This window comes from Aethalodelphis obliquidens, unplaced genomic scaffold (assembly GCF_003676395.1).
Source record: "Aethalodelphis obliquidens isolate GAN/ISIS:26980383/991018 unplaced genomic scaffold, ASM367639v1 scaffold53, whole genome shotgun sequence".
Classification (NCBI taxonomy): Eukaryota; Metazoa; Chordata; class Mammalia; order Artiodactyla; family Delphinidae; genus Aethalodelphis; species Aethalodelphis obliquidens.
The window spans coordinates 4813151-4827579 of record NW_020837997.1 but is presented as its reverse complement, the minus strand read 5'-3'; the positions used below and the strand labels follow the sequence as shown (position 1 = coordinate 4827579).

General features: G+C 47.8%; 1 protein-coding gene across 1 annotated transcript; it reads left to right on the top strand.

Moving 5' to 3' along the window:
- The first annotated feature begins 12 nt into the window (after positions 1–12).
- WDR83OS (WD repeat domain 83 opposite strand) lies at positions 13–13870 on the top strand. Its single transcript, XM_027084899.1, has 4 exons — positions 13–176; positions 12666–12771; positions 13275–13372; positions 13467–13870. Exons 1-4 carry the CDS (start codon positions 127–129, stop codon positions 13531–13533), a joined length of 321 nt encoding a protein of 106 aa, XP_026940700.1. The 5' UTR covers positions 13–126; the 3' UTR covers positions 13534–13870.
- The last annotated feature ends 559 nt before the right edge of the window (positions 13871–14429 follow it).

Below are 14429 nucleotides of genomic sequence, written 5' to 3'. Positions count from 1 at the left end.
TCCAGCTCCCGCCGGCAGGAACGGAAGCGCGAGGGCTGAGGGTGTTACTCTAAAAGCCATCCTCCGTTTCCCTGCTGGAAGCCGCCGGAAGCTGAGACTCCCGCAGCGGAAGAGGCGCGACTCGCTATGTCCGCGAACAATATGTCGGACCCACGGAGGCCCAACAAAGTGCTGAGGTGAGGATCCTAGTTGTCATGGTGTTAAAAAGCAAAAAAAAACAAAATTCATCTTTAAAATTTAAAGATATAATTGGATTTATCAAATGATTCATGAATTGGGCAGCATCCCATCTAGCAAGTAGAGGGGAGCGCTAAAGGGCTACAGAAAGGGAAAGGTTTTTTAAAGGCAAGACGAGGAAGTCATAATCAGAAAAACGGGTGATTTCAGATTAGGTCATTTACCTTTTGGGGGAAAAAGCGTCTTATTAGGTGGGGTTACCTCGTCTTCCTTTTGGAGGATGGAGAGGGGAGAGGACCCATGTGACCGACTACCTCATTGGTGCTGACCAGAAAATTCCTGACTGACCGGTTAAGACTACATGTTTGGAGGAGGTTGAAGCTTCGGTTAGGTTAGGTATTGAGCCCTGCTTTGGTTGCTTGGCCTAGCATAAGGGACTCCATTTTTGGCCTGTGGTTTTCTCTTTAACAATGCCCCCTCCTCCCACCCTCCCCACCTTAATCAGACTCTCAGCTTAACTGAGAGATGTGAGCAAAACTTAAGGCATGAGGGCCACTCTCAGCTACTGCTCTGAGGTTCTCGTAGTTTTTCTTGTTCCTTTGTGTGCTAACCAGAGGTTATGATATTTTTGCTTAACCCCTGTGATAGTCACAGGTCCTGGCTGGCTTCAGGTTCACAGTTTTTAAGTTGGTCACTTTTTTGTTACTCTTCTGATGTTCGAGTCTTAAGGAGATCTTTTGCTTGGTGGTTAGTGGCAGTGAGTATGCATTTAAAGCTTTTGAGAGATTAAGTGCACCAGGGAGATTATTATAATAAACAGGATAATTCACAATGTTTGGAGGGCACTTCAGAGCCATGGTCCCCAGGATCCAAACCAGGCAAAATCAAATACGTCAAAGAAAGTTCCCATTGGGAATTCCCTGGGGGTCCAGTGGTTAGGACTCCACGCTTCCAATGCAGTGGGCACGGGTTCGATCCCTCCTAAAAAAAGAAAGTTCCCGTTGAAGGAGTCACCTTCTTAAGCCAACTGGCTTGTTCAGTGATTTTATATAATAGAGTTTCAGCTAATCCAGAAGGGTTAATCCAGGTGCAGCTGGTGGTATTGACCACAGCATAGACACTCCTTGCTCAGCTAAAAGATAATCAAGGGCTATTCTATTATAAAGAACAACTTTGGCCAGAGAATCTAAGGATCTTTCTTGGGCTGATGGCCCTGCCGAAGGAAATGAATCCTGAGTCATGAAATCCTCATCGTTATTTTTAAAAAAATATTTATTTACTTATTTGGCTGCGGTGGGTCTTAGTTGCGGCATGTGGGATCTTCCTTGTAGCATGTAGCATGTGGGATCTAGTTCCCAGTTCCCTGACCAGGGATCAAACCCGGGCCCCCTGCCTTGGCAGCGTGGAGTCTTAGCGACTGGACCACCAGGGAAGTCCCGCTCATCGTTATTTTTTAACTTGATGATGTAAATCCAGGGGATTTGACTAATGAGGTGTCTTAGTTCCCTTGTGGAATGTCAGGGGCCCAGTTACATAACCTAAGAGGTATTGCCCCCTGTGCACTGGCTATCTAGGCATTCAGAGGCCCAAAGAGAATGATAACCACCATGGACAAAGACCCTATGGGGACACAAACCATTCCCGTTAAGAGGTACTGTTAATGGATTCAGTCACAGGAATTACTGCGTTTACCCATTCCAACCAGGTGTCAGTTAGGTTTTCAGCACGTATGGGAAGAGAATCTCCCATCCTGAAATAAAGTGTTGTTCTAAATGCCTTGCAAGCATGGTTGCTGCTGGTGAGATCTCTTAGTGATTGGGGGCAAATCTGATCTAGATTATAATGGGAACATGGGGGTGCAAATGCACTAAGATTTACTAGGTAATTGTGTCTAACTGAGTAAGTTATGATGGGAGAAAGGCAACAACAAGGCATAGGTTGTTCTGGCTGTACAAGTTGAACCGCATAAGAAATTTTTAGGGGGTTCGATTGTAGTTTTCTGTGACTTTGAGAATAGAAGAGAAATTGGTCACAGGAAGGACCAGGGGGTCTCTGGCATCATGGATAGATTGGAATCTTTGTTGACAAATCCAGCAGTCTGAAAGCTTACCTCCCTTAGCAATGGTCTGGGAGAGAAGGGTGAAAACATCTTTTCAGGTCAATACCAGAGTAAAGAAAAGAAAAAGGAGGAAGGGTTTCACGTTTAGTTCAAGTATGGTCTATAGCTGGCGTCTGGGACAGAAGCAGTCCACCTTGATGTCAGCTGCTTCTCTTCCTTATCAGTTACATTCAGAGGTCTCCAGCGTCTGTACAGGACTAGATGTCTGGTGGAGCCTTCCTTAGCTGTGAGATGTGTACCCAAGGCTCAATGCCTTCTAGTTTTGCAGCAGTGTCAGTGGTTAGGAGCACTTGGTGTGGTCTCTTCCAATGGGCTTGAGGGCTGTCTTCCTCTGATGACGTTTCCATAATACCCAGTCACCAGGCTCCAGACTGTGACCAACACAATCCTTTGAACTGGGATCTTGGAAGGCTTCTTTAACCTGTCGATGATAGGCCTAAGACATGAAAGACTTATAGTAGGTGGTCATACTAACATGAGATAATAAGGGATCAGCAGAAAGGTGTATACCAATTGACACTGGTCTCCTGGTGACTGTTCCATGTGCAGTGAGTCTATGTTTTCCACAGGGGGTACTGGGAACAGTTGGCATGGCCAGAGGCAATACCTTAGGCCAAGGGAGTCCACTAGTTTTAGCAAGTTTAGAGATTTTTGAGGATCCCATTAGTTCTCTCTACCTTGCCTGATGATTGAGGGTGATAGGGAAAGTGATAATTCCAAGAAGTTTGCACGGTTTTCATTAAGCCTTGTCTGGTTTGCCCAGTGAAGTCGGTGCCTCAATCACTGGAGATTGTGGAAGGTATACCTCGCCTGGTAAACACATTTTCTAACAGCTTCTTTGCCATTGTGAGGGCATCAGCCTTGTGGCAAGGGAAGGCTTCAACCCATCCTGAAAATATACATACAATAACAAGAACTTACTGATAACCGATACTAGGTGGCAGTTGAATGAAATCCAGCTGTAGGTGCTCAGAGGGCCCAGAGGGAGGAGGTCTGAGGCCTCTGGGAACAAAAATAGTTTTTCCAGGGTTATGGACCTGACAGGTCAAACATTGGTGGTAAACTGTTTTTGTAATTTTGTGTCTCCCCACCAATGTCTATTCATCATTTGAGTCATCTTAAATGCACTGTGGGGCTTCCCTGGTGGCTCAGTGGTGGAGAGTCCGCCTGCCGATGCAGGGGACACGGGTTCGTGCCCCAGTCCGGGAAGATCCCACATGCCGCGGAGCCACTAGGCCCGTGAGCCATGGCCGCTGAGCCTGCGTGTCCAGAGCCTGTGCTCCGCAATGGGAGAGGCCATAACAGTGAGAGGCCTGCGTACCACAAAAACAAAAACAAAAAAAACTGCACTGTGATGGGTGAAGGGATGCAAAAACTGAAAAATGGGGTTTGCTGTGGAGCTGGAAGTGGCCATCCTGGGTTTCCCATAGCCCCAATTGTTCATTTAATTTACAACCACTGTTTGTGCACCTTAATTTCTCTGTTCAGGGAATTCCCTGGCAGACCAGTGGTTGGGACTCTGTGCTTTCATTGCCGAGGGCCAGGATTCAATCCCTGGCGGGGGAACTGAGATCTCACAAGCCGCCCATGGTGTTACCAAAAAATAAAAAAAAAAAAAAAAAAAAAAAAAAGTCTCTGTTCAGGAGCAGGCTGGTGCCATGTTACAAGGACATCAGGATGGCCAGTCAGGCAATGAGGGGTCATTTTTTGCTGAAGCAGAATGGTCTTCATCCATATGTGCCTTATTTATTTATTTACTGGCTGCTCCGTGCGGCTTGCGAGATCTTAGTTCCCCTACCAGGGACTGAACCTGGGCCACCACAGTGAAAGCACCCAGTCTTAACCATTGGACCACCAGGGAATTCCCAGTGCCATAATATTTATACTCTGTTGCTGCTGTCTGCATGAAAGTCAGCTAGGGAATTCCTGGAACTCAGGTTCAGTCCTTTTGGTCTGAACCTCAATTTTTTTTTTTTTTTTCTTTGCGGTACGCGGGCCTCTCACTGCCGCGGCCTCTCCCGTTGCGGAGCACAGGCTCCGGACGCGCAGGACCAGCGGCCATGGCTCACGGGCCCAGGCGCTCCGCGGCATGTGGGATCTTCCCGGACCGGGGCACAAACCCGTATCCCCTGCATTGGCAGGCGGACTCCCAACCACTGCGCCACCAGGGAAGCCCTGAACCTCAATTTTAATGATAGCAATTTCAGAAGGTAAGAGAATAGCAATAAGAAGGTAGTTTATTTGTTGCCCCTTTTTTTTTTTTTAAATAAATGGATTTTTTTCAGCATTTTTAAAAACAATTATTGGGCTTCCCTGGTGGCGCAGTGGTTGAGAGTCTGCCTGCCAATGCAGGGGACACGGGTTCGTGCCCCGGTCCGGGAGGATCCCACAGGCCGCGGAGCGGCTGGGCCCGTGAGCCATGGCTGCTGAGCCTGCGCGTCCGGAGCCTGTGCTCTGCAACGGGAGAGGCCACAACAGTGAGAGGCCTGCATACCGAAGAAAACAAAAACAAAAAACACAGTTATTTATTGATTTATTTTTGGCTGTATTGGGTCTTCGTTGCTGTGCGCGGGCTTTCTCTAGTTGTGGCGAGTGGGGTCTGGTCTTCGTTGCAGTGCGCGGGCTTCTCACTGTAGTGGCTTCTCTTGTTGCAGAGCACAGGCTTTAGGGGCGTGGGCTCTAGAGTGCAGGCTCAGTAGTTGTGGTGCATGGGCTTAGTTGCTCCAAGGCATGTTTGCCCAGACCAGGGCTTGAACCTGTGTTCCCTGCATTGGCAGGTGGATTCTTAACCACTGCACCATGAGGGAAGCCCTGCATTTTTGATTGGGAGCCCAGAGGACATAAGAAAACCCCTTTGTTTCCATAATATCCCCAAATCATGGATGACCCCAAAGGCATACCAGCTATTGGTATAAATATTAACAGTCTGTCATTTGATAACTTGCTGCTTTAGTTTGTGGGAAGTTTCCCTTTCAAGTTATTCATATTGGTTAGTAATATCATAACCAGCTTGGAAACAAAGTATCCCTTTTTCATTTTTAGAGTAGGACCCATCAGCAAGATTAGATCAGTAGTTCTTACCTGGCAGTCATGGGGCTCACCTTTGTCAGGCAGGGGTGGTGATGTAGCAGGGTTAAGGACGTTGCAACATTTAAGATGTTGAGTAGGTAGTGGAAGCAGAAGGATCTCATAGGAGGTTAATCTGCTTGCAGAGAAATGTTGAGTCATTTCAGAGTTAAGAAGACTTTGGACAGCCTGAGGAATTTGTAAATAAATGCCATTACCTAGGGTTAGATCTGCTGAGGCTCCTACTAACTTTGCAGCTGCAGCTATAGCCTTAAGACACTTGGTATAGGGACTGGCAACTGAATCCAGTTATATGCTGTGATAGGAAACAGGCTATGTTTATTGCTATGCTCTTGTGTGTGCATTGCCAGGGCTTGCTTATCTCTTTCATGCACGCATAAGGTGAAAGGTTTTGAGTAATTAGGTAGGCCTAGGGCTGGCGGTTCTTACAGCACTGGTTTTAGTCTTAGAAAAGCCTGCTTATGTTTATCTTCCCTAGGAAGGGGCTCAGGGACTAAAAGTTTAGTAAGTTCATAGAGTAGGAAAACCAATAGAGAAAAATTAGGAACCCATAGTCTACAGTAGCCAATCAAGTCTAGAAATCCACAAAGCTGTCGCTTAGTTATAGGCACAGGACATTCGTGGTTTAGCCTAATCCTTTTTGGAGATAGCTGGGTTCCTTCAGCACTAGGTAATGAACAGTATATAGAGATAATTGTAATTTTTCCTTGGAGAGTTTATGTCCCTTTTGTCAGTGGAAATAATCAACAACCAACCTATAATAAGAATTTTAGGGCTTCCCTGGTGGCGCAGTGGTTAAGAATCTGCCTGCCAATGCAGGGGACATGGGTTCGATCCCTGGCCTGGGAAGATCCCACATGCTGCAGAGCAACTAAGCCCATGTGCCACAACTACTGAGCCCACGTGCCACAACTACTGAATCCCACGCGCCTAGAGCCCGTGCTCCACAACAAGAGAAGCCACGACGATGAGAAGCCCACATACCGCAACAAAGAGTAGCTCCTGCTCACCGCAACTAGAGAAAGCCCGCGCACAGCAACGAAGACCCAACACAGCCGAAAAAACCCCAAATAAATAAATTTATTTTTTTTTAAAAAGGATTTTATTCAAGCCGACCTGAGGACTGTAGCCCAGGAAACACAGATTCAAGAAGCCCTTGAATTGTGTTTTGCCAGACTACAAAATGGCAGAGGCTTATATAGGCAAAAACTGCAGTTACATAACTTGTTTGTCAAGAATTATAATTGGGGCTTCCCTGGTGGTCCAGTGGTTAAGACGCCACGCTTCCACTGCAAGGGGCACCGGTTTGATCCCTGGTCAGGGAAGTACCGCATGCCACGAGGTGCAGCAAAAAAAAAAAAAGGAATTATAACTGGAACTGGCAAGAAGTAAGGGTGCCTGTCAAGTAAGGATTGGTTGGGGTCTGAAGTGGTTGTATAGTTACAGTAGGAGATCTTGAGACCATAAGGTTGCAGCTGGCAGCTGCTAGCAGATATTGTCTTGAGAATAGTGGTGTAGTTAAGTTTGATACAGTTCAGAAAATTCAAGTTCTCGGTGATGCAGGAATATATCCACATCCACAATGACCACCCGGCTCCATTTCGATGCCTGAAGCACAGTTCTGTCTTGTCAGAACAAAGAACAAACATCAAACATAATACATTCCTTCGAGGTTTCAAGAGACAGATTAGCACATACACAGTGAGTCAGCATGACCTTAGTTTTGGGGAAGGGAACCTCATCTTCAAAGGAGTTGATGCATTGGCATCTTAGGGATGGCGTGAATGGACATTTATCCCTATCTTCAAAGTGGACATTCTGAACAGTCTGATAACTGTATTCCATTTTTTGTCTGTTTGTTTTAATGGTTAAAGCAGATGTACAATGTCTGTTTGACAGGCCACAAGACGGTCTGCTCTAATTAGCAAAAAGTTCAAGCCCAGGGGACTTCCCTGGTGGTCTAGTGGGTAAGACTCCAAGCTCCCAATACAGGGGGCCCAGGTTTGATCCCTGGTTGGGGAACTAGATCCCACATGCATCCTGCAACTAAGACGCGGTGCAGCCAAAATAAATAAATAAATAAATAATAATAAAAAAAAGTTCAAGCCCAGTCATGTATGAGCTAGGATGACTTCCCCATACCTCAATATGTGAAAATTTCTTCCATCACTTCTCAGCTAACTGTTGCAGCAGATACATGGAGTCTTTTATGGATGCCTCTTTGGTTACTGAGCACAGCAAGAAGTCGTCTGCCTATTGTAAAAGAGTTGATATCCCCGGGACTGGCAGGTCCTTACATTTTGGTGGAGCACTTGGGAGAAATAAGAAGGGGCCTCAATGAGCCTTTGAGGCATGACTGTCCAGGTGTATTGCTGATTGTTCCAAGTTAAGGCAAACAGATATCAGCCGTTGGGGTCTACAGGGGTGCTGAAAAAGGCTGAACCAAGGTCTGCAACAGTGAACCATTGTGAGTCTGGTGTCACTCATGACAAAAGGGTGTTCTGGGTTTGCAACAACTGGGAAATGGGGAATAACTGTCTCGTTAATAGCTCTTAAGTCCTGAGGGAAGGGATAAATTGGGAGACTGGAATTGACAAATACACACTACTATATATAAAATAGATAACTAATAATAAGAACCTCCTGTATAGCACAGGGAACTCTACTCAATACTCTGTAAAGACTTAAATGGGAAAAGAATCTAAAAAAGAATGGATATATGAACATATATAACTGATTTACTTTGCTGTACAGCAGAAACTAACACAACATTGTAAATCAGCTATACTCCAATAAAAACTAAAACAAACAAACAAACAAAACCTTTCCCTGGGGGGAAAAAGGAAAAACCTCTTAAGTTCTGGACAAATCTCCATCCTCACCCATTAGGTTTCCAGGCTGGCAGGATCTGTGTGTCATGGGGGCTAATACAGGGCACAATTACCTGCTGGGAGATGAGATCTTTTGTTGCGGGTGTGAGGCTTTAGTGGATATTGAGGTAATTGAGGAAGAGGTTTAGTTATGTGTCTCTGAATCTTTATAGGCTCTGTACTTTTTATTGTCCCAGTGTCAGTATTAGAAATAGCCCACAGGTTTTTGGGCACCTCAATTAAATTAGGGGACTTCTGTTGGAATCCTTCCTCTTCTACATCAAGGACAGATTGTAAGAACGTAAGAGAACATCAGGTTCAGGTTGGTCAGGAAATTTTACGGTGAGGTCTCCATTGGAAACAAAATGTATTAGCCCTTTTAACTTAGAAAGAGATCTCTACCTAACAGATTGACCGGGGCTATGTCACATAGCAAAAAAGAATGCTTTTCAGTCAAAGGTCCCAGAGTCATTTGTATTGGTTGAGGTAGAAATTCTCTCTGAACGTTTGTTAGATACTTCTACTAAGGAAACCTCTTTTTCACTCTGAGGGATTTGTTGTCCTATGGGAGTGGGATTTAAAGTAGAAAGTGTAGGGACTTCCCTGGTGGTCCAGTGGGTAACTCCACGCTCCCAATGCAGGGAGCCTGCGTTTGATCCCTGGTTGGGGAACTAGATCCCGCATGCGTGCCGCAACTAAGAGTCTGCATGCTGCAACTAAGAAGCCCGCCTGCTGCAACTAAAAAATAAATAAATAAATAAAAGTAGAAAGTGTAGCTCCATTATCGACTGGAATTTGGCACGGTGAACGGTCCTTCCCATTAATTTTAATTTTAGTTTCCCCTTGGCTGTTTAAGGGAATTACTGACAACAGCTTACTGGAGAATCCCTCGGAATACTTAGGGGGTAGATGCGGGGCACTCAAGTTGAAGAATTTGCATAAGACCTTTGAGGACAATCTTTTTTTCCAGTGTCCCAGTTGATTACATGTGAGACATTGGGTCTCGGGCCAGCGTTTTGATGGTGGACCTCTAGGAAGATGTTATGTTAGGTCTCTGGCCTTGGAGCTTTTGTAGCTGTAAGGCCAACAACTTGGAAAATTTTTGCTCTAAGGTCGTTTCAAAGTGCTCAGCTATGGTCACTGGCTCCATCAGACTGGTGGTCTCCCATCCTATTTTCTGTCTTTTTATCAATGCACTAATCTCAGGAGATAATCTACTTGCAAATTGGGCAGCTAAGAGCCGGTTGAGTGACTCTTTTATATGGGACCAGAACGCCATAGGAGGAGTGCTTCCAAGCGTGCCTTAAAGTTGGCCCGATTCATCTTTCTTTGGTTTGCATGTTTGAATAACAGACCGATCAGTTGGGGTAGGGAAGATCCTAGGAATGGCTTATAAAAGGTCAGGTGTTGTTTTGCCAGCTTTCTCTGGTTGAGGATCTTGAAGATCATCCTCCGGGTTTTGCCAATTTGCTTCCTGTGTCCATTTGGTGCTACCTGCATGTGCACGAGCTGATAAAGATTTTGCAGCCTGGGGTCGAGGCCCTGATAATGACTCCAGATTCTTCAAAGAACTTTTGGGGTTCCTCCCTAGGTTTAGGAAATGCCTTAACTATGGCCCTTAGTTCCATCTTTGACCAAAGAGTGAAAGATACCCGAGGAGGTTCGTCTGCAACCTTGGGTAGTTCTCTCTTACATGGTAACTGTTGAATAGTCCCTTCAGAGTGGAAAAGCAGTTCGGAAAGAAAATCAGTAAAACATGAGTACTCAGGGGCTTCCCTGGTGGCGCAGTGGTTGAGAGTCCGCCTGCCAATGCAGGGAACACGGGTTCGTGCCCCGGTCCGGGAAGATCCCACATGCCGCAGAGCGGCTTGGGCCCGTGAGCCATGGCCGCCGAGCCTGCGTGTCCGGAGCCTGTGCTCTGCAACGGGAGAGGCCACAACAGTGAGAGGCCCGCGTACCGCAAAAACAAAACAAAAAAAAACCAAACATGAGTACTCAGGTAAAGAAGGAGAGAGGGGCTTCCATGGTGGCGCAGTGGTTAAGAATCCGCCTGCCAATGCGGGGGACACGGGTTCAAGCCCTGGTCCAGGAAGATCCCACATGCCGCGGAGCAACTAAGCCCGTGCGCCACAACTACTGAGCCTGCATGCCACAACTACTGAAGCCCACACGCCTAGAGTCCGTGCTCCAAAACAAGAGAAGCCACCACAATGTGAAGCCCACGCACCGCAACAAAGAGTAGCCCCTGCTCTCTGCAACTAGAGAAAGCCCGCGTGCAGCAACGAAAACCCAACGCAGCCAAAAAAAAAAAAAAAAAGGAGAAAGGAGAGCAGTAGGAGTCATGTCAGCCCTTCCTTTTTTGTTTTAGGTACTTCTTGTGTTTTTGATTTTTCATTAGCCTTTTTGTAACCCATCTTTTAATGAGGCTATTTTGGAAACTTAAAGCCTTTTGGAAGCTTCCATATACCAATGAAAATAGGTATCCCATTCTGTTTGCTTAATTTGGAAATCCTCACTTTCAAGGGCACTGTTGTTTTTTTTTTCTTTTTTTTTGCGGTATGTGGGCCTCTCACTGCTGTGGCCTCAGCAGCCATGGCTCACGGGCCCAGCCGCTCCGCTGCATGCGGGATCTTCCCGGACCGGGGCACGAACCCGTGTCCCCTGCATCAGCAGGCGGACTCTCAACCATTGCCACCAGGGAAGCCCACTTTTTTTAAAAAATAAATTTATTTATTTGTTTTTTGGCTGTGTCGGATCTTCGTTGCTGCGTGCGTGCTTTCTCTAACTGTGGACAGGGGGCTGCTCTTCATTGCAGTGTGGGCTTCTCATTGCGGTGGCTTCTCCTGTTGTGGAGCATGGGCTCTAGGCCCCCGGGCTTCAGTAGTTGCAGTGCGTGGGCTCAGTAGTTGTGGCTCGCGGGCTCTAGAGCTCAGGCTCACTAGTTGTGGTGCACAGGCTTAGTTGCTCCGCAGCATGTGGGATCTTCCCGGACCAGGGCTCAAACCCGTGTCCCCTGCATTGGCAGGTGGATTCTTAACCATTGTGCCACCAGGGAAGTCCCTCAAGAGCACTTCTGAAATAAACAATCTTGTCTCACTGACACATTCCCCACAGTGGCCACTGTAACTCTAGGTTGTTTTTAGTAATATTTTGCCATTTTTGTAGATATTTACAGCTTTTGGGATTATAGTTCTTAGACATAAAAAAGGCAGGTGTGCTGATGGGTGGCATGCTTGATTCATTAAAGGTGAAAGCTCCCATCTCTCTTAGCCTCTCTTAGCTGGCTTTATCTACACAAAGCAAGACAGACAAACATGAATACCTTAACATTCCACCTGTAACCAGTTACTGCGGCCTGGCCAAGGAAAAGGCCCTGTGCGCACCACCACCAACTGCCTACACAGAACCTGGGGCTGGGGGAAAGGATTGAACCAGCAGACTCCAAATGGGGATTGTGGGCTGATTCCAAACAAATGGGGAACCTCAGCTGCCACCAGCAGTGCCCACCATGGAATCTGGGAAAGGACCCCAAATAAATGGGGAACAGCAGACCATACCGCCAGCAGTTCCTAACATGGAATCTGGGAACAGAACCAAGGCTGGGGGTTTCCAACCAAATGAGGAACTGTGGTCTGAACTACCAGCAGCTCCCAACGTGGAACTAGTGATTCCAGACAAATGGGTAACTGGCTGGAAAGCCAATTAGACTGGGAGTGACACAAAGAGAGCAGAGGTCAGAACTGAGAGGAACTTACCCATGGCCCCTAGAAATGGCAAGAAAGACAGTGGACTCAAAAAGGGGTTCATGGGTACCATGCTTATGTTTCTCGTTGTCCCCGAATGCTGTCAGAGGTTCACTTTGGATCCTGTCGCTGCCACCAGATCTGTTGAAAAAACAAAATTCAACTGAGTAAATTTTAAAGATCTAATTGACCTTATTGAAGGCTTCATGGATCAGGCAACATCTCATCTAGCAAGTAGAGGGGAGCTCTAAAGGCTACAGAAAGGGAAAGGTTTTTAAAGACAGGACAAGGAAGTCATAAACAGAAAAAAGGATTATTTCAGATTAAGTCACCTCCTTTTTGGGAAAAAAGGGTCTTATTAGGTGGGTTACCTCTTCCTTTGGCGGATGGAGAGGGGAGAGGGGCCCATGTGACAGACTACCTCATTGGTACTGACCAGAAAATTCCTGACTGACTGGTTAAGACTACATTTCTGGGGGAGGGTGAAGCTCCAATTAGGTGAGGTACTAAGCCCCAGTTTAGTGGCATGGCCTAGCATAAGTGACTCCATTTTGGGCCTGTGGTTTTATTTTTAACAATGGGAATGGGCCTCGCATTGTGGGTTGGAGGCCCAGGGGAGCACCTGCCCATCCTGGGGGCAGAGCTTGAGCACCCCTGACCCTGCTGCAGGTACAAGCCCCCGCCGAGCGAGTGTAACCCAGCCTTGGATGACCCAACACCAGACTACATGAACCTGCTCGGCATGATCTTCAGCATGTGTGGCCTCATGCTCAAGGTGGGCAGGGCTGAGTTTCCTTCCCGTAGCTCTGCCTGACAGTGGGGAAGGCATGGATTCAGAATGAAGCAGGACCAGTGCTGAGGGGGCAGGGCTGTGGTGATGCTGGGTGAAGAAGGCTAGAGCTGTCGGGGAAGCCAGGTGTCCTGGTCAGGGTGGCACATAGGACGTCAGTCTGAGGGTGGGGCCAGGCTCTAATGCAACTTGGTGGGGACTGGTGGAGAAAATGTGGGGTCCGTAGCACGATGGGGGATGTCAAAGGCCAGGCTCCTTAGGCCTGAGGGGACATGGTGGGGTCAGAGATGCAGGACAGGGAGTAGGACCAGAACTCGGGTACTTGGAGTTAACAATGGGGGTCTGGAACTGAGAGACTCCTGGGGCTCAGGGTTTGAGCTGTATCAGGTGGAACTGGGGTTGGAACCAGTGCCTGGGAATGGCCCTTGTGGGGGCTCATTGTGGTGCCTCTCACCGACCTAACCCGCCCACCCACCTACCTCTTCCAGCTGAAGTGGTGCGCTTGGGTCGCTGTCTACTGCTCCTTCATCAGCTTTGCCAACTCCCGGAGCTCTGAGGACACTAAGCAGATGATGAGTAGCTTCATGTGAGGCTGGATCTGGAGAGGGAGGGACTCCTGGGTGAGGGGAAGGGGACCCCAAGCCTATCCATCCTGGACTGACACCTCTCTCCCATCTCAGGCTGTCCATCTCTGCCGTGGTGATGTCATATCTGCAGAACCCTCAGCCCATGACGCCCCCCTGGTGATGTCAGCCTAGAGGGGTCACATCCTGGACCCCTCTATCTACTTTACGCCCTAGGCCTGGCCCGTGGCTGCTCAGCCTCCTGCCCTCGGCTGCAGTCCTGGGCTTCCCTGGGTGAGGTAGTCTTGGGGCCTGCAGCTGGATGGAGGGAGCCTGGCCCTGTCCTTGGGATCCCACTTCGCTGGAGCAGAGAGGGGAATCTCCTGGGTCTACCCCTCCTGCCTTCCTTCCCCACCCTGCCTGCTGTTGGGGGAGATACTATCCGTGTTTCTAGGTGTATCCACTCATTTTCTTGTTGAAACCAGTTAATAATAAATTTTTGCATTCTGGTGGTTCTCTGAGACCTCTCTCTCCTTCTGTGCATTGTCATAACAGGGGGAAGGGCACCAGTTCCTCCACTCAAGTCAGGCTGGGGGTGGGGTCCCCAGTCTGGAGCCTTTTGGTTAGTTCACTTGCTTATTTCACAAGACTCGAGCCTTAAGTCAGCTGCCAGAGACTGAACAGTGATCCCTGCCCTCTGGCAACTCAGCAGACAGCCCTGCTGATCTAAGGAATCTGTGCTTTGGATTTCTTATCAGAGGAATGGGGGTACTGTCAGCAAATCGGATGGACTGGCAAGGACTGGGGGAAGGCATGAAAGACTGAGTTCTCCCCCACCTGCCATGTTCTCACTCCTCATCAGAGGACACCGGTATCTCTCGAACAAGGCTGGATGCCTCCCCTCCCCAGCACCGTAACGGCGGTTACTTTACATCTCCATGCATAGGACAGAACAGAGCTCCCATTAACCTCTGTTCCTAGCCATCCTAGGTCCCTCGCGGACCCTAGCCCAGAAAGTCAACGGAATACCCTAGGATCCTAGGCATATACTCTACCTCCAAGGCAAACACAGCATCCGTA

Bases quoted from the DNA above. Each gene is read 5' to 3' on its own strand.
- WDR83OS (XM_027084899.1), top strand. From the start codon at position 127: ATGTCCGCGAACAATATGTCGGACCCACGGAGGCCCAACAAAGTGCTG. The intron at 177-12,665 runs GTGAGGATCCTA...ACCCTGCTGCAG, and splicing joins AGGCCCAACAAAGTGCTGAG to GTACAAGCCCCCGCCGAGCG. The intron at 12,772-13,274 runs GTGGGCAGGGCT...TACCTCTTCCAG, and splicing joins TGTGTGGCCTCATGCTCAAG to CTGAAGTGGTGCGCTTGGGT.